The 27,678-nt window shown below is 42.6% G+C and overlaps 1 protein-coding gene across 6 annotated transcripts in view; it reads right to left on the reverse strand.

Moving 5' to 3' along the window:
* nbeal2 (neurobeachin-like 2) overlaps positions 1-27,678 on the reverse strand; it is a 43,369-nt gene that overhangs the window by 2,620 nt on the left and 13,071 nt on the right. For 3 of the 6 annotated variants that reach the window (XM_078171776.1, XM_033640755.2, XM_033640757.2), the window contains exons 9-51: positions 27,507-27,613; positions 27,057-27,143; positions 24,313-24,396; positions 23,992-24,090; positions 23,182-23,837; positions 22,962-23,094; positions 22,515-22,634; positions 22,076-22,406; positions 21,763-21,845; positions 21,531-21,623; positions 21,094-21,265; positions 19,752-19,885; positions 17,339-17,498; positions 16,913-17,015; positions 15,068-15,218; positions 14,655-14,810; positions 14,348-14,507; positions 12,972-13,060; positions 12,123-12,833; positions 11,847-12,031; positions 11,191-11,347; positions 9,408-9,551; positions 7,064-7,387; positions 6,077-6,226; positions 5,798-5,955; positions 5,145-5,269; positions 4,922-5,039; positions 4,555-4,712; positions 4,328-4,461; positions 4,134-4,241; positions 3,944-4,039; positions 3,352-3,476; positions 3,079-3,219; positions 2,858-2,988; positions 2,658-2,767; positions 2,427-2,544; positions 2,190-2,287; positions 1,962-2,075; positions 1,774-1,860; positions 1,516-1,625; positions 842-1,014; positions 662-756; positions 420-536 (exon numbers count right to left, since the gene is read on the reverse strand). In XM_078171776.1, coding sequence (XP_078027902.1) covers positions 420-536; positions 662-756; positions 842-1,014; positions 1,516-1,625; positions 1,774-1,860; positions 1,962-2,075; positions 2,190-2,287; positions 2,427-2,544; positions 2,658-2,767; positions 2,858-2,988; positions 3,079-3,219; positions 3,352-3,476; positions 3,944-4,039; positions 4,134-4,241; positions 4,328-4,461; positions 4,555-4,712; positions 4,922-5,039; positions 5,145-5,269; positions 5,798-5,955; positions 6,077-6,226; positions 7,064-7,387; positions 9,408-9,551; positions 11,191-11,347; positions 11,847-12,031; positions 12,123-12,833; positions 12,972-13,060; positions 14,348-14,507; positions 14,655-14,810; positions 15,068-15,218; positions 16,913-17,015; positions 17,339-17,498; positions 19,752-19,885; positions 21,094-21,265; positions 21,531-21,623; positions 21,763-21,845; positions 22,076-22,406; positions 22,515-22,634; positions 22,962-23,094; positions 23,182-23,837; positions 23,992-24,090; positions 24,313-24,396; positions 27,057-27,143; positions 27,507-27,613 — 6,905 coding nt within the window. The remainder of the gene's footprint in view (positions 1-419; positions 537-661; positions 757-841; positions 1,015-1,515; positions 1,626-1,773; positions 1,861-1,961; positions 2,076-2,189; positions 2,288-2,426; positions 2,545-2,657; positions 2,768-2,857; positions 2,989-3,078; positions 3,220-3,351; positions 3,477-3,943; positions 4,040-4,133; positions 4,242-4,327; positions 4,462-4,554; positions 4,713-4,921; positions 5,040-5,144; positions 5,270-5,797; positions 5,956-6,076; positions 6,227-7,063; positions 7,388-9,407; positions 9,552-11,190; positions 11,348-11,846; positions 12,032-12,122; positions 12,834-12,971; positions 13,061-14,347; positions 14,508-14,654; positions 14,811-15,067; positions 15,219-16,912; positions 17,016-17,338; positions 17,499-19,751; positions 19,886-21,093; positions 21,266-21,530; positions 21,624-21,762; positions 21,846-22,075; positions 22,407-22,514; positions 22,635-22,961; positions 23,095-23,181; positions 23,838-23,991; positions 24,091-24,312; positions 24,397-27,056; positions 27,144-27,506; positions 27,614-27,678) is intronic. The other 3 variants (XM_033640758.2, XM_078171777.1, XM_033640756.2) reach the window with 2 other exon arrangements.

Genomic DNA, 27,678 nt, shown 5'->3' on the forward strand with positions numbered 1-27,678 from the left:
AAGCTTGTTTTCTTTCTTTTTTTTAAAGTGCTAGGGGAGGATCTTGTGGACGCCCCAACAGAGATCCAAGCTAAATTCTGAATGTCCTCAAATCTTAGAATTGCCCCTGTGTACACCTGACCTGCACAGGGCTGCTGCAACTGGATTTGTCTGATTTATTTATCTGATAAATATTATTATTGGTTTATTATTTGGCCCCTGGCCTCCTGGTGGGCAAGATGAATATTCATGATTAACATCTTTTCTTTGCTTTTCATTATTGTAAACCAAATAACTTTGGGTTTGGGACTGGTGGTCAGATAGACAAAGCTATTTACAAAATGAAAATACTCTGTATATTATTCCTTTTTTACGAACTGTATATATTCTGCATATTTGTATAAAGCTTATAAATGTTCACAGAATGCAACATTGCTGACCTTTGACCCTGACACTGCCATGTCCAGTTCAGTGCTGATGGCCACACAGGTGACCTCCTGATCATGTCCGCAGAGAATCTGCACGGGCCGAGGAGAGAGACCGCTGGAGAAGCCACCCTGAGGTATAAAAAAAAATAAATAAAATGAGAGTCCATATGTGAAGCCACGACTTTGACTGCAGCTTGTAATCATGCGCGTGTGCACACTGCCGCATGTGAGTGAGCCTGAATCAAGACATTTACCTGCTGTAAAACCTGCCACACTATACAGGATGTGTCCCTTGAACCAGAGATGAGGTAGATGCCACAGAGATCCAGAGCCAAGCAAGTAACGACGTCTTTGTGGAACACATAAAAATATAAATTTGTAACATGGAAACAAAGTATATATCAAAGTTAGACATTATGACAATGAGAGCTCACCAATGTGCCGGCAGATCCTGCCCACCAGCTTGCCCTTCCCGAGCTGGGTGACACGGAGACTGCAGTCCCAGTGTCCTCCGCTGAACAGCAGCCGGCCGTCGTTGGACACCACCAGCACCTGAGCACTGATCTCCACCCCAGGAGAGAAAGGCCCGCTCAAGAACCGCTGCGTTCTGCACCACAAAGCAGGGTTTGGAGAGATCAAAGTTAAAAACAAGACGTGAGACGGAGCTGTGGCCTAAATGCGGAGGAGATTTATATTCGGCACATTAAACTGTCATGACATCTGCAAATTACAACCTGCGTGAAACAGTGTTGAAATGGCTCTTATCATGATTTATTTTGAGTTTATGTGATCCGCGTTCAAGGTCAGTCTAAAATAAGATCCATTAAAGTGAATTTTAATTAATTAAACAGGCTTTGAAGCTTCACAGACAAAGAGGGATTGTGAGACAGATGTTAAGCTTCCATACGACTGTCATGAGAGCTGTAGACGTCTTTTGAAATGATGCGAAGTGAGTTTTCATGTCCAGTATTTTTTTAATTAAGTGCTGAGAAGCTAATTAATGCATTGTTAGAGTCAGCTAACAACAATACGAGGAGATTTTGGTAAACTTTTTTTTTTTCTTTTTCAGATGTCAGGTCATAAGGGAAAGTTTTCTGAGGGCACTCACTTGGGATTGGTCATGTTGGGGTCCTTAGTGAAGGTGAAGTAGTTGGCGATGTTTTTGTCGTATGGCAACCAGCTGTGTGTCCCTATCAACCCGTTTGAACTTACAGTCACCTGCAGAGAAAAAGTGACATGATATAAAAATGCTAAACCTTAACTATTCAATATGTGAAATGTATATTAATGTAACATTTAAAAAAGGTTGTTGTTGTTGTTGTTGTGACTGTGTTAAGTTTTACCCGTGTGCCTCACTGATCCTTACCAGTATATCTGAGCCCTGGATGATGAAGGAGCGATTCTGGCTCTTTGGTACAACTGCCTGCACCAGAGGAAGGCCATCGCTTACCACCTGTGGCACACACAAACACACATTAATACATGCTGTATATACACACCAAAGCAGTCGGAGTTATTTATTTAGAGAGGTAAAGAGATCACGACAAAACCCACCTCCACAAATGGACGGAGTTTGTCGAGCTGCTCAAAGATATTCGGGGGCAGAGTGTCCAGGCGGGCCTGCCGCCTCACTGCGTTCTCAGCTGACATGCGAGGAGGATGAGGTTCCTGGTCGGAGATAGGAATATGATATAAGCCGACCACTTTTTCAGCAGAACTTAAGAGCATTTTGTTGATAATCAAAGCTTTAAAAATAGCCACGAACAAGTGTGGGAGTTGTACCTTGAGGAGCTGACAGGGAGTCTGTCCAAAGTTGCTGATGATGCCTTCCAGGGCCTTACGCTCAGTCTCGTTGGCAATGGCGTCCAGATCTACTGCACCTGCAGACGACCCAAACAAGAAGCAAGAGTGAGTCTCATACAAAAACACAGGAAAATACTGTTCATGTGTAAAGACTGAAAGAGACATCAGGAGCAAAAGGAGAACACTACTGACAAGTCCATCACACTTTTGCCTTACCCTCATAAGTGCAGTAGTAGAAGACATTGAGGGCGTTCACTGCCTCTTCACCTCTCTGCTTGTAACCAAAGATCAGGTCAATCCACTCATGGAGGTGACTGGACACGTGCTCACATTCCTGGATGTTTAAGATACAAGTTGCTGTCATCTTGAATAGTGGTCTTAATGGAGTATGTTAGATAACAAATGCATGATCGACAAGTTTTAAGACTGTACAGTGTGTCGACTCACCAGGGCTTTCCTGTGTTGCCTGATGAAGTCTTCTCTTGATGTGGCCCAGCGAGGCAGCAGGACATCTGTCACTGGTTCCTGAGATATCTGCAAATGTCCCAGGTCGAAGCCTATAAAAGTAACACAGCAGTGATTCATTAGGGTTTGTTCAAATGTTTGCATCTCACCACAAAATGAAGCAGATGAGTTAGGCTCCTCACCGTTCATGTTCTGTAGGAACTCCGGGAAGTAAAAGAACTCCGGGATGAGCTCTTTGACGTCAGCGGGACTCTCCATGCGAGCCTGCCAGGCTGCTGCCACTGAGTGGAACTGTCTGTCTGCGCAATCAAACCTAAAAGACGACAGCATGTGCCAACATAAGACCGCAGACCAGCAGGATATTTTGGAATATAAAATATAATGCATTACTCAGCGTCCCCACCTGCCGCTCTGCAGCTGGATATGCAGAGTGGTGAACGGCTCCATGCGGATCATGTAGTGCATGACTCCTGCTGCGTTAGAGTAGTGTGTGCCATAGTGGAATTTGTCAATGGTTCCTGTCGGGTCTTCAAAGCTCTCATACCTAGTGACAAAAAATGCTCATTGATTAAAGCTTCAGACTGTTTTAAATATTTTAGCTTATTATCTTTAGTTGGCAACTGACCTGCAACACTTTTAACACAAGAAACAAAATCACATCAATATAACCACTTACTTTTCTCTGACATTCTGTGCATGGCGGGGGTTGACCACACCTATGGGTTTGGACAAGTCTCTGAAAACCGACGGGTCCTCCAGATCCAGAATGGGAGAGGTATAGTCACACAAGATCCAGGGGAACTAAACAGCAACAAAAACTAGTATTACAGCCCCACAGTTATATGCCTCTGTGAACCAGTCAGGTTGCAGTCACAGTTTACATCCACGTCTGTGAATACATGGATGTTTCACACACATCTTTCCACCAGCAGCAGAGATGATGTATATAATTAGCAGTTGTTAACAGATGTTATGTCACAGTGACCTTTGGCCACCAAAATCTAACCAAGTCATCACTAAGTCCAAGCGGACATTTGTGCCAGATTTTTAAGAAATTCCTTTAAAGTGTTTCTGAGATATTGGGTTCATCAGAATGGGACGGACGAACAACTTTAAACATAATGCCTCCAGCCACGGCCATCACTGGTGCGGACGCATAAAAACACAAATGCAACACTATACCTCCTCACACTGTAAATCCATCATCTGTTTTAATAAAAAGGGTCATCAGGTTTTAAACACTGTGAGCAGACATGATTTGTACTTACCACAGGATACTGTGACAGGTCGTTGTAAGTGCGTCCGGCGATGGTGTTCAGTTGCATCAAATACTCGAAGTTGGAGATTTCTCTGCACACCCATTTCTGTTCAACACATTAACACCAGATCAGGTCACTACAATAAGCACAGTTCAGATCATAATAACACTTTATAGAGAGAAGTGAATTAAATAAGCACCTGTGTAAGCCCAGATGCCTTCAGTAGTTCTTGGGGGGAGCGAGAGCCAAAGTAAAACAGGTTGGGAGGCCGCAGGCCCAGGATCCTAGAGTACACTTTGTTTCGTACCTGAGAGGGCAGACATAGAGAATCTAAAAACATCTATTTGATTTTAATGATAGAGCAGAAGGAGATAAATGTGATCTGAGCGTCACCTTCTTCTTGAAGTTGATGAAATAATGAGCCTGATCAATGAAGAACAGCTCCAGTGCGGATCGTCGCAAGTTGTAGCGCCTCAGATGCACTTCTCTGAGCTGAGACAATGGTCTCTTGAAATCAAACCCAATTCCTAAAGACAGACATCATTCACTTCTGTAAGGACCCTCTGAAGAACAATTACAAAAAAGTGAGGTGTGATGCTCACAGTTGCATATTTCCTTACCCTCCTCTGTCTCTTCTTTCTCACTGCTGCCATCATAGAAGTACAGATGGTGCGTGGTAACCTCCAGACGACCCGGAACAACCGCCACGATGGTGATGAGCTCACAGTCTTCAGACAGAACCAGTTTTTCTTTCTGGCTCTCATCTTCTCCCTCCACCCTGACAGCATGGGAAAAAGTTCAACTTTTACATTTTCTGCGCTGCACGTGAGACATAATAGTCAAGGACTTTTTGCATATTTTCATGTTATGGTATTTTATGTCTGAAAACTGAGTGTGCCTGCTCCATGTGAAGTTATTTTTTGTGTTTTTATGGCGCATGGAAAAATTTGACATGCTGTAAGCCGCAGACGCAAATTGGTGACTCACTTGTTATCCAAAAAGACAAGGTCCTCGTCTCCCAACTGGTCATCCTCCATGTCACTCACTTTTGCTTCCTTCGCAACAGCCAAAGGAAGTGGCTCAGAGCTACGAGGGCTGTCAGCTCCTGAAGATCACAACAGCCAAAAAACAAAATCTTTAGTGCAACTTAACTGAACACTGCCTTCATGACAGAAGAGCAAAGATAACAAGTTTACACCGAGTGACATACCCATGTTGTCCCTCAGGGCACTGGCCTCACTATGAGGATCATAGTTGAAGTTGGGCACCAGTTTGAGACGCATCTTTGAGTAGGTCTCTGCATTGGACAATTTCAGTTTCACCTCTGGTGGAACTCTGGCAAAATAAAGCAAAGGAAATATATAGGATATATATAATGTATTACCTTCTGTGCAGCAAAGAGGAAAAAATAGTTTCAGATAAACATTTGTCTTATCTCTTTTAATTGCAGCTTATTTTTTATCAGAAAGAGATTTTAATAGTATACTATGCAGGATTGCCGGTTACAGTTTGCAAAACCGAAAGTAACAGCCAACCCCAGATTCACTCTCTCTTGCCGTTTCGCCTCACTATATTTGCTTTTTTTTCTGTGCTGTGGTGTAGCAGCTGGTTGCTACCTTTTCATAATGCCCCAAACCTCACCTGAGCACTGTGCACGCCCATAAAAGTCCTGAATATAGAAATAAGAAAAAAATAAGCAAATACAGGCAGAGGGCAGAGTCTCTGCAGAAAAATACACCACCACACACTTAAGTGATAATTTAGGGGGATTACTTCTGTACCAGTTCGTACATTTTTTTTAAGAAAATCCTGCAGAGTATATCTTGAACAAAATTTAAAAATAAAAGACAGCTGTTGTCATACTTGTTGGCCCATGCTCCTCTCTCACTGGTCAAAAGCCTGCGGAGAGCTTTCCAGTGCTTCCACACCACCCTCTGCTGGCTGGAGCTCTGCTTCTGCCAGCAGAGGTACCTGTTGTTCTCACTTCTGACTCGCTTCAGGTAAGGGTCCACGATCACTTCCTGTTATCACACAAACAGATGCAAATGTCAGATCAGTAATCTGAAGTGTTAACTCTGTACTTTAGCCAGCTGTTATTAAAATGGTGTGGTTTTTTCCCATGAAGCTTGAAAGTTTTATGACCTGAAACTTGGACTTGCTGTCTGATCTCTCTTTGTCCCGTCTGTAGGCTGTACTCATCAGGTCATCGAAGCAGGAATTCCAGAAATTGGACATGATGTCATGGCTCCTCCCAAACCTGTCCAGCTCATACTGCTCCATGGTGGGCTGAACCTAATGGTGGATTTTAAGAGGGAGGGCATTAATACACACACACACAACGCAACAAAGTAAAAATAAAACTTCATGCAACCAACAAAACAAATATCTACATTAAAAAATCACTAAAAATGACCTTCAGAATATAACTTTGATAATAAGCCTGCACTTCCAAGTTTCCCATAAACCATAATTTAACCTTTCTAGTTTTTAATATGATAACAGAAAGAATACAGAAACATATAGAACCACCCTATACATTATTCGTAAAACAAACACGCAGGCTAAACTGCAAACACATACACACGTAGACATACATGCTTGAGAAATCAGCCTGGGCCAAGTTTCAAAAACTGTCATGGCAGCCAAAGTTATGCCACACTGGCTAACGTATTGCAGGATCTGTATACATAAGTAATCTAAACAAAACAGATTTATGAATGTGCACTGTCACACAGAGCGATGATAAATCCTGCTCTCAGCTAGTGGCGAGCGTGTCTGGCATCAGCTTTCGGGTCTGAGCATAAACTGATCTCTGCTTAAAATACATCGAGGGTCAGATAGACAGCACTTTAGGGAGTTCAGGGTTGGTTTTTTTTATACTTTCTAAATTTGTGATAGCAGTTTTAAGAATATGGATTAGATTTCTCAGCCACCCACTGAGAGGTAACCGGTTATTTGATTGCAAAAATCCTGAATGTACACTGATGTGACGAAGAACAGAGGCAGCAGTATCTGAGAAAGGATGCTTGCTTGTATCTGCTTAGTCATATGCAAGACGGGGGAGGAGGCTCTCTAGACTCCCTAAAGATAAATGACATGTATTTTTAAATACACAGCCAGAACTCTGACCTGGTGCTGGTAAAAGCCCTGCCACTCCACTGTGTGACAGTAAGCCTTCAGGTCCTGGGCGAAGGTGGTGCTGCCGTTGGTGACGGGCAGGTTGGGCAGCAGGTTTTGGAGGGTGACGGGGTCAGCGTGCTGGTCGAGCAGCGTACGCACGATGGGCACCAGCTGAGAGAAAGTCTCTGAAGGTCCACAGTTGGTGCTGTCCATTACGCCTCCTGGCCACAGGGGGGCGCCAAGCTGCCCCAGCAAGAAGCACACCTCCTCCCAGCTCAGACACAGCACTGTCTGGAGGAGACTGTGGAGCTTCACGTAGGCCATCACACACACCTGAGGAGGGGTAACAGGAAAATCACTTGTTACACTTCTAACTGAGAGCCCAGTCTTCACTAAGATCTACACCCCTCGTGAAAGAACATGTTTGTCAAGGAGGAGTTCATCTGTGGCTTCGGTAAGTAAGTATCAAAACCACTATACACCAGAAATACTACAATACATTTAAAGGTCTGTAATCAAAACTATACTTAAATGAAAGCACGGCAGTATAATAAGGTTAAAGAAATTTAATAAAGGCACTCACACAGGAAAATGGCCCCTGTGAGTGTTACATTATATTATTTAATACTGAAGTATAATTCAACAAGCAGTATTTTACTGATGTATCTTGTTGAGAAAGAGCTATTTATTATCTATTATTATTATCTATTTTTTAATGTTGGATAGTTTTTCTTTTCCATAATATTTTTATTTAACCTTAAATGCCATGAAATACACCCTTTTAAATTAATGTAATATATAAATAACATTAAAATTGCTGCATTGATACAGAACAAAGACAGAGAGAGAAAACACTCCAAACAAGAATGCTCCCTCTGATTTAAAAAATTATAATCTTTACAAAATGGAGTGTATTAATTACAAAGATGCAAAATGTGACAAGTATTAAAAAGAAAAGTAAACAGAATTATCCACCTCGTGGTTGTATGACTCAGACAACCAGACAAGTTGCAGTTTATATGCACAGGAAGAAGTTTGCCGAGACAGCCTGCCAGAAAGCTCCTTCTAGCAGAAGTCTATTCATTTTAATCCAACCATGATTTTTCCCCCTCACCTTAACCAAGAAAACCCCACTTTGGCAGAAAGCCCTCTGGGTAAGTTCTCCCAACAGCAATTTGCATCTTTGTCTGTCGAGACTTTGTATTATCGTATTATGAGGGGGGCCTAGTAGCTCACCTGATAGCGCAAGCACCTCATGTACAAAGGCTTTGTCCTTTGTCCTTCCAGAGGCAGCAAGCTTGATTCCAACCTACGGCCCTTTGCTGCATGTTGTCCCCCTCTCTTTCCCCCTTATATGCTAACAACTGTCCTATCAATTAAAGGCAAAAAAGCCCTCAAAAGTCTTAAAAAAACAGGTATTATGTGTATATTTTGGCAAAACATGGATGATTTACACACATCTTCAACAAGGCAACACTGAAGATCGATACAATCACCACAGTTTCAAGATTACTGTCACCAGTTCAGTATCCGACCAAATGTCTCTCCTTCTGTCCTGAGTTATGGCTTTGAATAATATATATAATAAGTAAGTTATCCACTCTGAGGGAAGGCTTGATGACATCCGTGTCTTGGATAGTTTAATCTATAACATAGTATCATATTTCATAAGCTGATAAAATGCTTAGTGTGAAAAGTCTGGATCTGAAAGTAAATGTAGTGGAGCAGAAGTGTATGGTATTATACATTTGAAATACAAGCACCTCATGATTGCACTTAAGTACAGTGCTCCACCACTCCACCACTGGACTTAATAAAGTTATATTAGTGCTTTTTGGTTTTAATTTCACTCAACTGAAGTGGCTCCAGGCTTGTTTTATTTCCAAGCTGTGACGTCAGGGTGCAATTAAGGACACTAATTTCAAACCCGATATTGTGAAATCAAATGGCTTAAGGGGGAGTTGTACTTCTTTGGGAGATTAACACACTCAGCAGTATGTGATGGAAAGCCTCATGGTCAGTTCATTTATGACCACTTGCTCTATCCCACAGAAAGAGCAGCCACAGTCATAACTCTGAGAGACGCTGCCCTTTCATACAGAACACTCCCTGATGAGAGGAATGACTGCAATGTCTTTGAAAAGAAACCCATAGAAGGCCTGGTATTTCTACACTTGCTTTATCTGAGTTTTCTTATCAAACTGAATAAATACTGTACACCCCTATAAATTTATGCTCTGCAAAGTTCAATCGCGCAGGTGTTTGGATTGTGAAAGACACTGAGAAACATTTCACATTTATGATTTGTGCGCTGGCTGGGTGATGGACAGAGCGAGTTGTGGGCACAGCTGACCTGTGAGTGCTGCTGTTGCATATATCCAGTGATGATACGCAGGCCGATCTGGGCCATTTCCTTCAGCTCGGTGTTCCCGGGGCTGCCAGGGGTGCTGTGCCAGGCCTGCAACTTGTCCAGCAGGTTCACCACCCCCTCAAAGATCTACAATACAACAACAATAACGTCAACAAAGGACTCAACAAAAAGGCTAGACCTGTTTCCACACCTTGAGACAACCTAAACCTATTCAGTGTATTAAATACAGTTTAACCTGTAGTTAAAAGGTGATTCAGATGCAACCTACACCCAACCATGACTCTTCACGCTCCAGTAAGACAGGACAGGAGCATTTACTGTGACATTATGTATAGTAACTGACAACAACCACACCCAGCTGCCCATGCTTTGTGTTTCATCTTTGTCTCTAATGTCTTTATTATCAACATAATTCCTTTACTCAACCACTGTAACAAAATGACATCATCAAATCCTGACAATGTGTCAGACACTCAAAGATTAATTGTGTTTATTAATCATTGTATTTCATAGCTCCAGCATAAATTATGTCTGACAGCTTCTTTAGACAATACTAAAGTCAAATGGCAGCATTTCGTGGGAGACAACACCCTTGACTGTTGCTGCACTCAGTGTGTGCCACCAGCTCAGTCATGGCAGAAATCTGCTGCGTTGCTTTTTGGCAGGAGGAGAGACTGAAGTGGACTGTTGCTCTGTCTGGACCGAGCATTTGTAATTCATCAGTAATCTAAATTCCACTACTGTTGAGTATTTATAGAAAGCAAGCATGCAGCCTGCCTCGCACTGGTATGTAAAGTCCTGCTGTCAGTACCGCAGAGAAGATGAAGTCACACAGCTGCCTCTGTCTTTCTAATTTAAGTTGTTCTCAAGCCTAAAGTTCACAAAAGATACCCAACATAGGGAAGGTTTGTGGTTCACGGGCTACACCCAGCACCCAGTTAGCTTAACTTAGCATAAAGGCTAGAAACATGGGAAAACAGCTAGCCTGTGCAATCTGAAGATAATAAACAGTCACACCAGCACCTCTAAAGCTCACTGATTAACACGTTATATCATTTATTTAATCATACAAAAACTGAAGTGCTGTTTTATGGGGTTTTATGTGATCGACTATTTGTTGGCAGGAAGCAGGCACTGAGGACGCCAGGCAAGACATGAAATTGGCACCATTCTTCTCAGCAAAGTGTACTCCCCAAAATGTCCGTACTTCCTCATGAGTTTAATTAGAGAATATTTGTTGATTCAGAAAAACTGGGCAAATATATTTTCTCTCAAGTGACTGCGTTACACTTCCATAAGTTTAAACTATGAACTCAAGCTTTTCTCTCTTATAAAATTCATCTCATATACTAGAGTTGAGTTGCATAATAGCCTGTTTTATATCAGCCACTTGCTGCACTGTGCGTGGACAGGATAAGGTTGACAGCTGAGAGCATGGATGACAAAGTAAATACAACTGAAATGTGACACTCAAGTTTTATTTGCGCTATAACTCAGTAGGTTTTAAGCCCTAACTCCTGAAATAACATCAGTTGGTTTTGGTTCGATTTAGTTTACTAATAATTTCCTTATAAAATCAGACTTTGTGAGGGATTAAGAGCTGATTAAGAGCTGATTTCCTTCATTATCCCTTCATAATCCCCCTATTTACAGCCAATCAACCTTTACCAAGATGGAGAGAGCCGTTGAATAGTCCTAAAGCTACCAAAAGCCCATTCAGAAAGTGTCAGTGGTCGGTATGGTTTAAGTGGGATATGTGATATACCTTTTCACTCCACAGGCTGTGGTTGTCTGTACCCTCGGCAAACAGGAAGTCCTGCAGCAGCCTGAGGAGCCGAACCAGACTGGGACAGAAAGGCAGGGACACTCCCTGGGCGTCCCTCAGGTCTGACAGAGACGATTCCAGCATCATCTCCAGCAAACTGGCATACAGAACAGCAAACATGCTATGAATACATTGCCCCAGTATGACAGGTGACTCAGCTGAAGGTGTGGTTCAATTTATTTTTTCATTATGAGACAGCTACACTGCCAAATATGGAAGTCCATGTCCACAAAAAAATGATCCTTTATAACGTTAAAATGATAAACTTTCTCAAAATATTGCAAAAATAATGATTTAGTATTTCAAAATAATGAGAAACTTTCTCAAAACAAAGACTTCTTTATCTTGGGTTAGTGTCTAAAAATATTGACTCATACGTCTTGAAATAATGACTTTGTATCTCAAAATAATGACTTTCAGAAAAATGACTAAGTCAGTATTGTTCAGATACTAACTCAGTATTTTGAGAAAGTTTCACACTAAAATGTCTTGGCAAATCTTTTTTCCATGATCTCATTGGTGGAAATGGGTTTCCATAGACGATTCATCGAGATTGTTCTCGGAGAGGAAGTACATTTTCAATCACTGTCCCTGACCTGCGTTTGATCTCATCGGGAGCACGGACCAGTTGGCAGGAGGAGCCCAGTTTGGTGAGAACAGAAAAGACCTGTCCTCTCTCCCTCCACACCACATCCTCTGGCACCTCCACCCCACTGCGGCTCCACAGCACGGAGAAGATGATGTTGGTTAGCAGGTTGCACAGCTCCTCCTCAGGGGTCTGCTGTAATACAAACAACACACAAATCCTTACAGAAAAGATATAAGACATTAAACTATATGAGTAATATCTGAGGGGGAGGAAGCGGCCATACCTGTGGGTTGGACGTGTTTGAGATTGTGTCTCCAGTTGGAGGGTCTGTCCCATAGCTGGTGTCATCCAGCACGTTGGACAGACTGGAGCTCTTCCTGGGTCTGGCAGGTGGAAAGGGCTTGAAGAGCTCTAGAGGAGAGGGTGTGTTTGTCAGACTGCCTGCTGGAGTGTGTGTGCCATTATCTCCCATGCCCCCTATCTCCAAATCAAAGGGGGTCCCAAAGGGGGAGAGGGGCTGGTAGTCTCTCTCCTCCTCATTGGGGCGAGATGAGGTAATGTCAATCGCATTGGATGCAGATGACGAGTGGCTCCCCTGGTCCACGGAATCAAACGACTTAAAATGGAGGGAACCGGTGAAGTTTTTAAGTGGACCCCCACCTCCACTTGGAGGCGACTGGGATAAATCAGAGAATCCCTCAGAGATGTCCGGTTGGCCACCGTCGTCGTCCTCCTCCTCGTCCTCAATGTCCTGCGAGGTGCGGTAGCTCAGGAAGATGTCTGTTTGAGTGTCCTCTATGACCAGAGACTGATCCCTGCGCAGTGGCGGCCGGTAGTTTGGCTCAAAGGAGCTTTGGCTGCTGGAGCCTGCGATACTGGCAGCGTGTGACTCGTAGGACTCTTTCACATAAAGCTTGGTCAAAACATCCTGCCAGCCGGGCTGCCTGGCAAGCTGCCTCACATAATCGTCGTTGGAGTAGATCAGATGAAAGAGCTGGGGTAAAATCAGAGAGGACCAGAGGAAGAGCTTGTTTTTATTACAGAGATGATAAATGTGCTCAGGATGACACCTCACACTCAGAAGCTGACTATGGTAGTTTTAGCAGGGTGTAAATCATGGGAGCAGACTGACCTTGCGGCAGACGTCCAAGCGGACAGTGAGCTCAGCTCGATGGGACAAACAAACCACAGCCAGGAGGTCTCTGAAGTTCGGAGTTGCATCTGTGGGGCAGCAGTCAATTTTAGTTCATTTTAAAAGCTTTGGGAACCTATTTTTGAATCATCTTTCTGCTCTTAATACAGAGATCCTTCATAAACTCACTTCTCATCTGGTTAATCGACATACCAGATTTCTGTATTTGTGATTTTTATGTGCTGTTTCTCATCAGTTTGAGAGGTAACATCAGGTGTTTCCAGCATATGCGCCAAACACAACTTAAAATTTAACACTTTTTTGAACAGTTCTTACCAAAAATGTCTTAAAAGTTTCCTGTAGTAAATATTAGTTCATTATTCACACATTACAGGAAACATTTTTCTTTATACAAATTGAATTCTATGCATACCTGGCTAAAATACTGTACTTTACGCTAGCTGATGCAATTGATTCAATCAGTGGTTCCCAACTGGTCCAGTCATTAGGTCAAGGTCCTTTGAATTTCATTGTATTTCATTTATTTTCCATATCCTGTTGGATGTCGCGGGGGGCTGGAGCCTATTCCAGCTGACATTGGGCGAGAGGCAGGGTACACCCTGGACAGGTCACCAAACTATGGCAGGGCTGACACATATTTACACCTACAGGCAATTTAGAGTCACCAATTAACCTAACCTGCAAGTCTCTGGGCTTTGGGAGGAAGCTGGAGTACCTGGAGACTCCGGGTTCGAACCCCACAACCTGGGTTTCGACCTAGGAACCCTCTTGCTGTGAGGCGACAATAGTCCCAAGTCCAAGGTTCACAAGGTTTAATATATTCAGCATCATACTTGCAATCGCCTAGCTAGTTTGCTGGCTCTGTTAAGTATCACTCTCTCTACAGCGGGAAAAAAAACTTCAAAATAAAAGCTTGTGGTGGAAATTCACTAAAGGGGTTTTTATTAACTTGAAACATTTGTGTGTCACTTGCGGTCCATTCACAATAGACCCATGATCCACTTTTGGACCACAACCCACCAGTTGGGAACCACTGGATTAGATGTAATAAATTAAACCACTGTCTGAATTTTTATCTATAATAAATGCCAAATGACATCTTTCCTTTAAGGAAATTAATTATGAAATTTAATTACGAATTTATGGGAATTACGAGTTAACAAATTAAACAAATATGATAATTAGAATCAGACCCTGATGACAGCTTTTGGGTTATTTGCTGTTGTTACCAGGGAAACACAACTGTCAGTAATACCACTGAGCATCAACACTGAGCTTTAACATTTATAAAGACTTCTTTAGTCATCTATTTCTAGCTCACTAGTCCCCAGAGCTCAGAGCTGTTTCAGCATTACCTGTAGCAAGGACCTGCTCGTACAGACATCGCACGGTTGTCATGGTTGCTGGTATTTCATCAAGGAAACAAACCAGGCCAAGATATCCGAAATCCTTCAGCTTAATGCGTTGCTTGTTGCGCTCAGACACTCGCTCGCTTTTGAGGATTTTGTATAAAACCTGCAACACAGAAAGAAAATTGTGTAAGAAGTTTTTTTTTTAATTGTTTTGACAATATATCACAGGGGAGTTTGCAGTAAAAGGCAAAAAATCTGCCAAGTGATAAGCTGAAGTATTTTAAGAGCACGTCAAGTCAGTTGTTCTCACCCTGAAGACCCTCTCTCTGGCGTCGTCTCCGAAACTTGGAGTGAGCAGCAAGCAGTAAAGCTGCTCCACACCCCACTCCAGCAGCGCGGCCTGCACCTGCTCACGAGGAGGGCTGCTCCTCAAGAGTTCATAGAGCACATCCAAGGCCCTCACCACCTGATAGCGAGAGGAGAGAGCCATGAGGACGCAGGAAAGAGGTGAAGGAGGAGGATAAGAAATATGGATTAGGGAGGGAAAAGTTTTAAGTGGTCACAAGAGGAGTTTGACAGATGCCAAAACATAAGAATAAATAAAGTGTGGATGATCAGGGAGGGTTAATTTGGGGATTGGAAGTGAAATATCACGTTGAAACGGTCAATTGATAACAAAATTAAACTTCCAAAAGAAACACAGATAAAACACATGACCCCTACCTGCTTCTCCTCTCCTACAGTCAGAATGTAGGCGAGGACACTGTGAAGCTCCTCTGGTGTAGGAGACTTGACAAAGTCTTTCAGCAGGGAGAACAGAGAGGTTTGAATCGTCTGCTTTTCATCGGACAGAGCGCTGCCATCTTTCTCCACACTGTGACCAAAGATAGTTGCAAAGAAATAAATGATTTTCTGAACAGATAAAATTGTGGGTTTTAAAGGGAAACTTTGGTATTTTTCAGCCTGGACCCAAGTTTTTCTGTCTAAGTGAATAACGGAGACAACATTTTTTAAATTGGTTCAGAATTGAGACAGAGAGAGCACTGCAGCCACAACAGCAAAACAGGCTGCAATATAATCCCTACGGACAACTGACCTTTCGCTAAGCCCCGCCCCTCTGTGATGGTCCGACAAGCTGGTGGAGTAAGCATGGAGCCCACACTGTAACTAACTGCACTCCCTGAAGAAATATTATCATATTTTTGGAAAAATGAAACAGTGATTGCAGAGAGAAGCAGACAGAGGGGTCGACAGTCTGCGTTTGAAGGATATATCCAGGATGTCAAACTGACTCAGCAGCATCAACAGGTTAAAAAGCTAAAGCTGAACTATAGGCTACAGATCACAGTGCAAAAGTGAACCACCACATCACTGCTGATCACCACAGAAGACAATGAATATAAAGGGAAACTTCACCGATTTTGAACCAGCTGTGTGGCATCACAGTGTGTGCAGATCAACGGTGTTTAGCTTCGCCCCCGTGCCACTGCCAGCACCCAGAACCACCGGACGGGCAGGGATCTCCAGGGGAAGTCAAACAACGTTCATATGCACACAATGACACACAGCTGGTTGAATATCAGCAAAGTTTCCCAGCTTCCCTTCACTTGTTCCTGTACAGCAGGGTCAGTCTTTTTTTCATTTTTCATATAATCATTAAAAAGCAAAAGCAGCATGTGTATACATTCAGTAGGCTATATCTTCAGTAGCTAGCTAGCTAACCCTACACTTTTCAGGGTCTGATTTTGGTTTTGGAACAGGGAAGAAACATTTATCTGTTTCCAACCTCTCCAGGTAACGAGTATCATTAATACACGACGTGCCCCAGGCACAACATTTAGCTCCAAATCCACAAAACCAGCCTGAAAATGAAGGAAATCTGAAATGAGTGCATTAGAGTCAATGGAGCACAGCTGTGTTGTTGTTGAACCCTGGTCTGAGCCAGCCAGATGCTACGCAACGATTGGTCAGTCTGCATCAGGGGACAGGACTTATCTAAGTGTCAATTGTGCACTGTCAGTTTATGTCTATTAAAAGTGCTTGTTTTGCCACTGATAGGTTCAGACTGTGATTATAAGGGCCTGAGAACATTACAGAAAAGATCTTACAGAGAAGAGAAACGTCTTTCCTCACCTTTTGACAATTCAGTGTGTTTGTTATCGTGTGTAACTGAGTCTTGCTCAAGGAGAAGTCTCATTCTGAAATCACGCAAGACTTTTTGCATTAAAAAACTAAAAAACTGTGGGAATAAAATGAATAATAAAATGACAGTACACACTTGCCTGTAGAGATCACACTGCAGCCTGTTTCACTGCTGTAGCTGCAGCAGTCCCTCTCACTACTGGACCAATTTCAAAAACTATGGTCTCCATTAGTCACCCATTAGACACAAACATGGGAAAACAAGGTCCAGATTCAAAAATATTAAAGTTTATCTTTAAAGTAGATAGGAATAAGTATATTTAGACTGACTTATGAACCACTCAACTTTGAATTCTCTTAATATATGTGTCTAAATTAACATCTGTGTCTTAACTTGAAACCATACAGAGGATGTCAAAGGTTCACCTGTAGTACGTGCGAATGGTGTCCAGGATATATTGGACACCATACTTCCTCTTCATGCGCTGCTTGCCTTTGTTTATCACAGACGCCAGGTACTGCACGTGGGCTTTGGAAGAAAGAAGGAAGAAAAGAATTACTGTCATCTCCCTCCAGTCTGACATTTAGAAATGTCAAAACAATATGCAAGGTTGTCCTGAAGAAGTGCATTCATTTACAAAACAGGTTACTAAAGTGCAGCTGCAGACACAGATTCACTTTTAATCCTTGCCATAGCCTGAGCTCCAAACATTAATATATTCTGTCTCTGCTCTCTCTGCTTTTAGCCTCCTCTCGCACATACATATAAAAAGGGACACAAACAGCTTCGGCAGACGTAAAAAGGTTCACAGGTGTATTACTCAACACCACAAGGGGCTGCTTGTGCCTTACCCAGACAAACAGCAAAATGGCTTTTAGTCCAGATGCGGAAATCAAAGAGCAGGTGCTGGTAGAGTTGCTGCAGAAGTGAGCTGTTCCCCTCGTTGAAAACCTGCTCCAGCAACAGCTGACAGGCCATTAAAACGTTCATGTCCATCATGCTGCCAGGGACCTGCAGTGGAGGAGGGGTGTGAAAGTGTGGTTAAGTATGTTTTCAATTATTTGGATTTATCTGTGTACAATGGTTAGTGTAGCGCCAATTTTTCTGAAGAATTGCTGCCCTCAGCTGAATATGTTTAAATTCAGTTTATGCTGTATGTGTGTTTCTGTCTTTGCCACTGTCAGACATGGCAACCCCATGTGATTATTAGGACATAGTTTCCTTAGCGGATGCTCCACCTTAACGTCACATATTTCAACATATCCTGTGAGCCTCTGCTGCAGCAACGTAATGTAACACCTGATTGGCTGCTGCCATCAGAGATTCATATCTACTCACATGTGTGACAATGTATGAATGAACTCAAACACATGTTATGAGACACTCCATTCTTCTCAAATGGAAACATCCATCTCCCCACATGATGGGTGGATACAGGAAGTTTTACAATGCATTCAATTGGCAAGTTACGATTCTCACTGACAGGATCTTTAAAATCCTCTTACAAGACCTGCAGCCCCCTGCTAGCCTTTATCAATGACTTCTCTGTTATTCTTGATGCCAATAGCGTTCCCATAGTGAGCCTGTACCTGTTGCCTCTCTGCTATATGCCTTCTTCCATTTTGCCTATTTTAATTTTTAACTATTATAACTTACTATTTTATTTGCATTTATCAAATCTGGTATAATTAATCACAGCTACTACATGTATTTTTAATGATCTTCATGTTCCACTTAATGCTAATTTAATTTAATTTTATTTTATTTTATTTTGTTTATATCGTATTTTATCTTATTTCATTTAACTTGATTTAATTTAATTTTATTCTATTTTATTTAACTTTATTTTAGGTTATTATTTTATTTTATTTTATTTTTTTCCAAGCTAAATTAGGCCTACTCATGGCTGGATTATGACATAATGGGCCCTTGGCCACAGACATGTATGAAGCCCCACCACCTGTCCTTCATAGAAGCAAGATAAACAGATATTTTCAGGTCTCCCTTTTTCAAAATATCCCCCATCTCAATGGGGCTAACCTGGTTAAATAAAAAAATATATATATACACATATAAGCGCCTTTTTGTAGTTGTTTTGCATCTCTTTGTAGTCATTTTGAATCTATTTGTACTCATTTGTATCTTTGCGGTTGTTTTATCCTCTTTTCGTAGTCAGAACTTTCTTTGTGCCTCTTTTCAGCAGCTTTATATTTCTTTGTAATTGTTTTATATCTTTTTGGTCTTTTTTTGTATCTTAATAGTTGTTTTATGTTTCTTTGTGGTCATTTTGAGTCTCTTTGTACTCATCAAGTGTCTCTTTGTGGTTGTTTGTCCCCTTTTTGTAGTCGTGACTTTTTTTGTGGCTCTCTTCAGCTGTTTTGCATCTTTTGTAGTCATTTTGTGTCTTTTTTGTCTCTTTTTATAGTTATTTTATGTTTTTTTTGTGGTCATTTTGAGTCTCTTCTTGGTCAGTCTGTGTTTATTTGCTAAACATTTTGCAGGTGAAGGCCTGGGGGGCCCTGACACTTTGGGCCCCTGGGCCTGTGCCCTGTAGGCCCATTCATTCATCTATCCATCCATGGGCCTACCTGCAACTTGAGATGGCCTAACAAGTCAGAAAAACAGTCATCTATCACAAAGCAATGACAGTTTGTCTTTGATGCGGCTTAGCATCAAATACAGAAAATGTTGCAATCACTGTGTGCTTACAATATATACAGCTTGTCCTTAATTCCCACCATCACGTACTTTTATTCACAATTTACACCATCAGCAAATACCTAACAAGATGGGTAGTTATGCTTGCTTGAGACCCACTAAGCAGTTTAGAAACTGACATTAATCAGCAGAATATTACACCAAGAACTGAGAACAGGAGTGGGAACATTGTATCACAACTCGCTGTCGCTCCCATGTCTGTTAAATGATGTGTCATTGTTGGATTCTGTTTTAATCTACATATCATTTATCCTAGACCTCAATGCAACATTTCAAGCAACAGATTTTATAGCTGATATCTTTTGTTCTCAGTCAGAGAGACCACGCAATCTGGCAAACTCTGCATAAATTCCCCCCACACAAGCACGCGATACTGTCATTCTCAAAGGAGCACTGCTTTTTCAGCACACCATACCCATTCATTATACAGCAATTACATAGTAGCACTACAATGGAAAAGGTCAAACATTCACTTTCAGATGCTAATCACTTCTTCTCGCAATTAGCTCCCACTTGCTGGCGCAAAGCGATGTGCATGGCACTTACTTTGCTGAGCATGGCTCCGATGATGCTCGGCCCATGACAGTGCAGCAGGCTCTCCTGATTGACAGGGTGATGACGAATCAGGTTTTTCACCATCAGCAGGAAGGCAGCGATGCTGTTTCTCTCTAGTCTGCCCTCTGAGAGAAAAAAATAGGGCAAAACAACTTTTAAGGCTTCCTGTGTTACCCACAGTCGTATTTATGCATTACCAAGCACTTTATTGACATTATCATGTCTCAGGATGAGTCACTGTTAGGGACCTTGTCTCACTTTTGTTGGACTGTTTGTTCCACTCATCTCTTTTTGGTAATTTTAGAATTCATGCAGACTAAGGCGCAATAGGCCGATGAACTCTTCAAGCAACTTTAATGACTCATGCTGATTCTGACATTTAACCTATTAGCATTGATTTCACAATCTTTGCTGTTTGTCTGTTGTTTATTATTGTATGTGCCTCTTATCTGACGTTCGAGCACATCCTGTTTGTCTCAGCATCATGCACCGTGCGCAGACTGACTCACTGCCATTCAAAACATCTTCACTGAAAATCATATTATGCATTCAGCGCACTGAGCGTATCAATTCAGTTTGACAAAAGGAACCGGGAACAAAACACTGTTAGCCCTAAATATGCAGAATAAAATCTATTCATGAGACTGAAATAAGTATATCACTTCTGGGAAGATGGTCTTTTCATAAAACTGGGCTGTCTGTGCAGTAGAGAGGCGCAAATACTTTTAAAAGTGGGGCTATATGACCAGAGAAAACAGAGGAAAAAGAGCTGTGGCATTCGCTTTTGCTCAAGAGGTGGAAAACTCTGCGCCGGACCAGACCGCTAAACACTCCTGGTGGTGGCTGATGTCATGCGAGCTTGTCTGTTTTAACACAGGAAACAATATGGCGGCCAGCTGGCAACAATCAATCTCGAAATACAGCTAAAGATGAAGATAAAATATGTTTCTAAAAACATTAATGTTGAGAAATAGACAATGCAGTAACCAAATCTTGGGTTATATTTGATCAGCACCACCTTGTTTTACTTTTAATCTGAGTTTGGTTTGAGTTTAAGAGACAGAGAGAGGCGGCTCTGTCTTGGTTCGCTTCTACTCTTTGTGTCTATGGTGGCAGGCATACAAACACACGCTGTAGTTTGAGCAACAGCCTGAGAACAAGCGAAAATTTGATCTGAGAGATGAGCGGGGAGATCTGGGCGCTGGTGAGATGTAAGTAGGTTTACCATAGTTCATTTACACATAAGACCCACATTGTTCTAAAACAAAACTGGTTGAATATTGGCAAAGTATCACTTTAAAGGTTGATTTACCAAAATCCAAAAAACTCTGACCTGCAGACTTGTTCAGCGGCAGCAGCATGGCAGCGGGGCCTCTGGGGGAGGTGAGTTCTGGTCCTAGGAGGTCTGAGATCTCCTGACCGCTGTTGTAAACCTGCTCAGCCTCACACACCTGCTCGAGCAGGGGCAGCAAAACCCCTATACCCCCCACCACGTTAACAACATCCTGCGGGAAAAACAAAACATTCATGCACGCAATGTTTTTATAGCCTTCAACATTAGTCCTATTTAGATCAAAACTCGAATAAACAAAGGGGGCCTGCCCAAAAAGGAAGCAGCACAACAGCCAAAAAAAAAAAAAGTCAAGATAAGGTCATGAGCGGACACGTCATGACTGATATTTCACTTATCACTTTGGTCACCGCAGTTAATTATGTGAATGATACAAAAGGGAAGCATTACACTTACAGCTCAAAATGTTCATATCTAACCTTAATGTCCCAGTTCACAACCCTGTGTCCTGTGAGCCTGCCATCATACTGGTGATTGGGTGACAGATCCAGACATATCTGGCTCTTAAAGGCCTGAAGAAAACACACGCACACATGCAAACAAGAATATTTTGCTGGTGTTATTTAGAATTTACATAATAAAAGCAGCGTGAGATATAATGTTTATATATAGTGTAAAATATGCAAGTTTTCCTGAGTTTCGTTGCATCACCTGTGGAGTGTAGTAGAGCAGGAGCTTACTGTTGAGATCAGATAACTCTCCCTCTGCTTTGAATAAGGACACGTGATTGGGGCCTGTGGCGGAGAGCAGAAACCAATGTAGGTCATAAAATATGCAAACATTACTTGGGGTAAATGAGAGGGGAAAAAAACACTCTTAGAAGTATTCTGTGATTTTCTTTGCTGCTGGTTTCCGGTACATTTGATTGTCTGGTAAACTCTGGAAGACTTAAATGCTGAAAAAAAGTAAAATGGTGAATGTGTGCAACAGAATTTGCATAACAGCAGAGCGTAACCTCCTGTACCTGCAGCGTGCAGAGCTCTCGTCTGTGTCTGCTGCAGAGCCTCGTGGCAGATAAAGGCGGTTCCCAGGAGCCCATCTAGAGACGTGGGTGTTCCCCACTCTGTATCCTGCAGCCCTGCTGGGATGGTGTGCACTAGGGAGTCTCCCGAAGACCCCCAGCGGCCTCCTGCAAAGGTGGCTGGGAAGGACTGGGAACGGATGAGGGAGGGGCCGTGGGCGGGGAAGGCAAACTCAGGCGATGGGCTTGAGCATGACGACGTTGGCAAGTTGGGGGAGGTGGTGGTGGTAGTGGTCCGGTGGCCTGCAGATCCGATGCAGCAGGAGGTAAAAGGCTTCAGGTTCAGGTGGGGGAGGAAAAGAGGATGTTAGATTAATAAAGAGGAACTTCTCAGTAACAATATGTCCACAGCTAAGTTACATTTGATACTAGTTTCAGTTACCTCACTAAAAGATGGAAAGCGAAGCTGCGCAGTTTTACGCTGCTCTCCATCGATGTAGACAGTGACCAGGTTCTGACCAAAAGGACGTCGGCCTGGGATGTGGACTATCGCCACTGAATGCTGCAATGAGTGCAACATGAAAGAGCACACACATTTCTACTGGTGAAAACACTGAAAATACACTTTTTTGAATTAAGAAACTGGAACAACAAAGCCTCACAGTCCCAGCTGACAGCTTTAATTTAACCATATTGATAGACCTCCTCAGGAGGTACACTCTTCAATTTCTTACACTAATTATGCTCCAAGGTTACAGGCCCAGACAATGCCACTTTGAAAAATGATGTGTGATTTTCTCCTTGATCGGATCTATTTTTATTTGGGACAGGCTAAATGAGAACAAATGTTGGCCAAAATGCTGGCTGCACTATGTGGGTTCACACTCACCCAGCATGAGTCAGCTAGTGGGTACTCTGATAGCGCAACAGCCATGTAGTCTTTCTTAGTGCAAACAGCCACCACCAGCACACCCTCCATGGTGAAGAAGGCCTCCAGCCCAGTTCCACTTGCTGTGAAGAAACTACAAAAGAAAACACATTCTGTCAAAAACAATGAAACCATACATAAAAAGGCTGCTATTCTACTTCTCGCCAATGTGTCTCTCTACCTGTAGAGCTGCTTCCTGCGGGGTCCTTTTCCCATGTCATGCTGAGCCCCAGTGCCAGAGTTGACAGGAGGCTTACGGTTGTTGGAGAACTCAGAGTGACACGAGGGGAACTCCATGTTAAGGCAAAGCCAAGCATGAAAGGCGAACCCACTGCCTGGCCAGCGCTGGACTGTGGGCACCATAATACCAGCCATGGGGGGCGTGAGATCAAAGTACTGCAAGGCACTGTCCTGGCCCTCTCTAGCCGCCATGGCTGAGAGCACTTGGATGATACGAGCGCAGTATGGGTGCATCTTCCCCACCACTGCGCCATTGTCCTGATCCACCCTAAGCAGTCTGAGCAGGCTCTTCAGCTCCTCTGGTCTCAGACACAGGGAGCCAAGGTCCTGCAAGAGGCCCAGCAGGGCGTCTGCACACTGCCTGTCCAGACTCTGGGGCTGTGAGAGCACCTGCAGCAGAGCCCCCACCATGCCTGCCTCCACAGCCACGGTGCGACAGGATAAGGAGCCACCACAGACAGTGGCCAGCCACTGGGCCACCAGCAGCTGAAGGTCTCTCTGACCCGACAGGTCAGGCAGCCACTGCAGGAGTAGCAGCAGAGGCTGGTCATTACTAATGCCAAGGTGATGAGCGTGGGCATGCTCACCCTCCACTGCCTGGAGACAGAGAGAGACACGAAAGATATAGACGTGGACAATAACTTCAGATTAACCAGCGACAGAATTTAAATAGCAACAAGGTCATCAATAAGAGCTAATTGACTTTTACTGTCTGCACTCAGTGGGGATAACAAGGAAATGTGTGTCTCACCATGTTCATCAGCTCCTGCAGAAGCCTTTTGGTGGGTTGACCTTGACTCTTCAGCACATCAAACAGCTGGGAGTAGCCAATCCTCTCCTTGAAAACCTCCTGAGAGGGAAGGAGACAGAAATAGGCTTGAGAAAGCTGCTCCACAGGGGATAACTCGCTGGCACACTTCCATACATTGGAAGGGAATACAATGAGATTTCTTGATCTTTCCTTAACGGAAGAAAGCTTTCCTCATCAGGCAAGTTTTGCTGGAATTACAGGCATCATAGTGTTAGGTGCTTTATACATGTGCAGAACTGTGAGGGTCACAAAGGGTCTTACCTTAGCAGAGGGTGAGTTGCTCATTATAGCTGTGAGGACTCCTAAGGCATGAACTGTAATACTGTCTGGTCCTTTCTCCAAAACCTACATCAAAATAATGATTGTGTTAAAATAATGCTGATTGTGGCATTGCAGACCTACAGTGTGCATCATCATGTGTTGACACCACGAAGTGAACATTCCCACCACACATGACCAAAAAAGAAAACAAATCCTGAGGAAATCTTTCACCAAATAAATGATTATCTGTAAAGCGCAAGGGGAAGTACAGCCCATTTCTTCTTTTCCACACCGCAATTATTGGAGCAGACTGGGTCAAAGTAAGTGCACTTCTGTACCAGTCACTAAACAATCGCCTCTTTGTTAATTACTGATAGATCCCAGCATGCAAAAACCAAAGCCAACCAGCAAAAAAAAGAGACTCTGGCAATGCCCAATTATTGGTGGAAATTAGGCAACAAAACCTCAGAACACGAGCCACAAGCACAACCGGTCACACGACAGAGCAGCCAAAATATGAAGAGAAGAAGGAAAGACATGCATTTAAGAAACGACCATTTCATGCACCATGAAAAATAGCATGCTCTGCTTGCCTAGTGTTGTCAACAGGGAATTCAGCCTCCAATTATGAATGTGATATAAAACAACACTCCCACACAAAAGCAAAGATTAATCCTCTCTCTGATCATCTGTATATTAAAGAGGACCTATTGCCTATTATGCTTTTCCGTATGTTGTGCCTTATAGTGTTACATGTTGGATATTCATATTAAATGTGGCTAAAGTTTCAATTATATGAGTTAAGCATAAAGAAGTAATCCCTATGAGCAAAAACCTCAGGCTTGGGACTGTTTTGTATTCTCTGTTTTCATTTCTTTTTACTCTGGCTACCTTTATAGTGTGCAGGATTTCTTATGGTCATCTGCTCCAGGCGTGCTACTGCAAGTGTTTACAGTGTTTCACTGCTACATGAAGCTATATGCTAACGTCAGGGAAACATGTAAATTTGGATGCCAGTGTTGTTAATTTTCCCTGATTTCGATTCTGATTCCTGCTGCAGCATGTCTTGTTGTATTAAGAAGCTTTAAATGCTATTTTTTCACAGCAGAAAGTGATGCTTTTCTCCGTTACAGTTGTTCCACAGTTGCAACTACACTGTTAACGTGCATATAGCTACATGCTAACATCAGGGAAACATATAAACTTTGTTGCTGATGTCTATTGTTTTCCCCGATTTCAGATCATATTCCTGCTGGAACATGTCCAGTTTTGTTTAAAAACTTATATTGGTGATTTTTAAGGGTAAGAAGTGCTGCTATTCTTCGTTACAGTCATTCCCCAGCTTCAAAAACCCTGCTAACGTACTGTACATGTAGCTACATGCTAACATCAGGGAAACATGTAATCTTTGTTGCTAATGTTGATCATTTCTCCTCATCTTCAGATCATATTTCTGCTGGAACATGTCCATTTTTTTTCAAAGTAAGACGTGCTGCTGTTACAGACATTTCCCAGCTGCAATAGTGGTGCAGAAATGAGTCCTGAAACCTGGAATTGAGTTAGCATTTTAGCACTCCCAGCTCCCTCATCTCAAAGTCAGTGAGGTCTGTGGTTAACAACAGCTTGAGAGAATTTCACAATTTGCTCTATGACAGAGCATACGTCAGTAAATACCCCACTCATACATTTTTACCCCCTTATGTGTCTTCGAAAAGGTCGTGGCTAAATAAGACTACAGAATGTCATCACGCCAAACATGGCTTTACAGCAGAGTTGTTATGGTGACATCAAAGTCATGCACCAGTAGTGTGGTCCATTTATAGCCTCCTATTAGCTCTTAACCTCTGGCAATTGCATTTACAAAAAAAAAAAAAAAATCATAAAAATGGTATTCAAAATCAAAAATACTTTATTGATCCCAGAGGGGAAATTGTGATAAAAAACACCATCAGGAGCAACTGCAACAAGCTGCATTCACGGTTGGCACACGTGCACCAATTCACTTTGTGAGATTATCTTGCCAAACAAAACATGCTTATTATAAAGTTTTGTTCGCCACTAAGTTTATTTTCTGTAATGATCCAAGGTCTAATGAAAAATTCCCATTGGTTTTCTGATGAGGGAACCAGGGCGATGTTTATTTAGATGTTCGCCTTCAAATTAACGTCATCCCTGCAGCTCTATGATGTTGCAAAAGCGCTGAGATATGGAACAACTGCAAACAGAGCTTTTTTGGTAGGGTGGCTTAAAGATTGGCACTAAAACGGAGCATCTCAGACATAATACAGGTGTTCCAGCACAGAAAGCATGAGGAAAATGAAATCTGTTTTGACCATTATAGCATATAAACATGTTCTGGTAGAAACCTTGAATACAAGTATGAGACTGAAACTGAGCATAATAGGTCCTCTTTAACTATTCAACGTGCACTAACTAACGTGCATTAACTAGTCAAAGCTAACGCCAGCTTGTCCTTTAGCGTGTTTCAAGTTGGATTTAAGTGGCCAAAAATAACCATAAACTGTGAGTGGGTAATCCAGATGGACAGATATGACAGATTAAAAAGGGAACTCCAGACAGCAATTATCACATAGCCGTGCTACCTGCGTTATTTACAAATGAGTGTAAGCCAGACTTCCTGCCCAAAGCTTCCTGTTTAAATAGCTCAGAGCAGTTAACGAGTGGAGAGAAGGCTGAGTTTCCTGCTGACAGACCAATATCAACACCAAGTGGAGGGAAAGTACCTGGTCCACTTCGACCTCTGTGAGTAAACATGTAGTGAGGTCACACACAACCTCACGCTCCGGGCTACGCATGTTGCTCTGAAAGAGCTGCAGGATGTACACACACAGGCACACGCACAACACAAAACACAGACAATTAGACCAAAAAAAAAAAAAGTCATCTGTTAGAGGTAATGAAGACAGGTTGATCCTGGTCTCCCTACAGCTGCAGAGGGACACGTGCTGTGGTGGGGAAACATGAGCTGGAAGAATATACATTTTTGTGACATTTCAAATGGAGCAAGCAGAAAAGGTTAGACAGCAGATATGACATCCAGGCAAATAAAAAGGAAACAGACATGACATAAATAAAGAAAGGGGACAGACTGATGGACAGGCCAACTGACAGAAGGACAGATACAGAGAGCTGACAGAGCAGACAGACACATTTTAGATGGATGGGGGTCTGACCTTGCTGTTCTGAACGAGCCTGAGGATGTGTTCAAAGCAGTTGTTGTTAAGGAACACAGCCTGCAGGACTGGTCTGTCAGAGCACTGCAGGATCTCAGGAACAGCAGCTAAAATTGACAACAGCGAGGATGTTCACAGTTTATCAGATCCAGGGAAAATCGATTAGTTGGCC

The sequence above is a fragment of the Epinephelus lanceolatus genome, chromosome 10, assembly GCF_041903045.1.
Source record: "Epinephelus lanceolatus isolate andai-2023 chromosome 10, ASM4190304v1, whole genome shotgun sequence".
Classification (NCBI taxonomy): Eukaryota; Metazoa; Chordata; class Actinopteri; order Perciformes; family Serranidae; genus Epinephelus; species Epinephelus lanceolatus.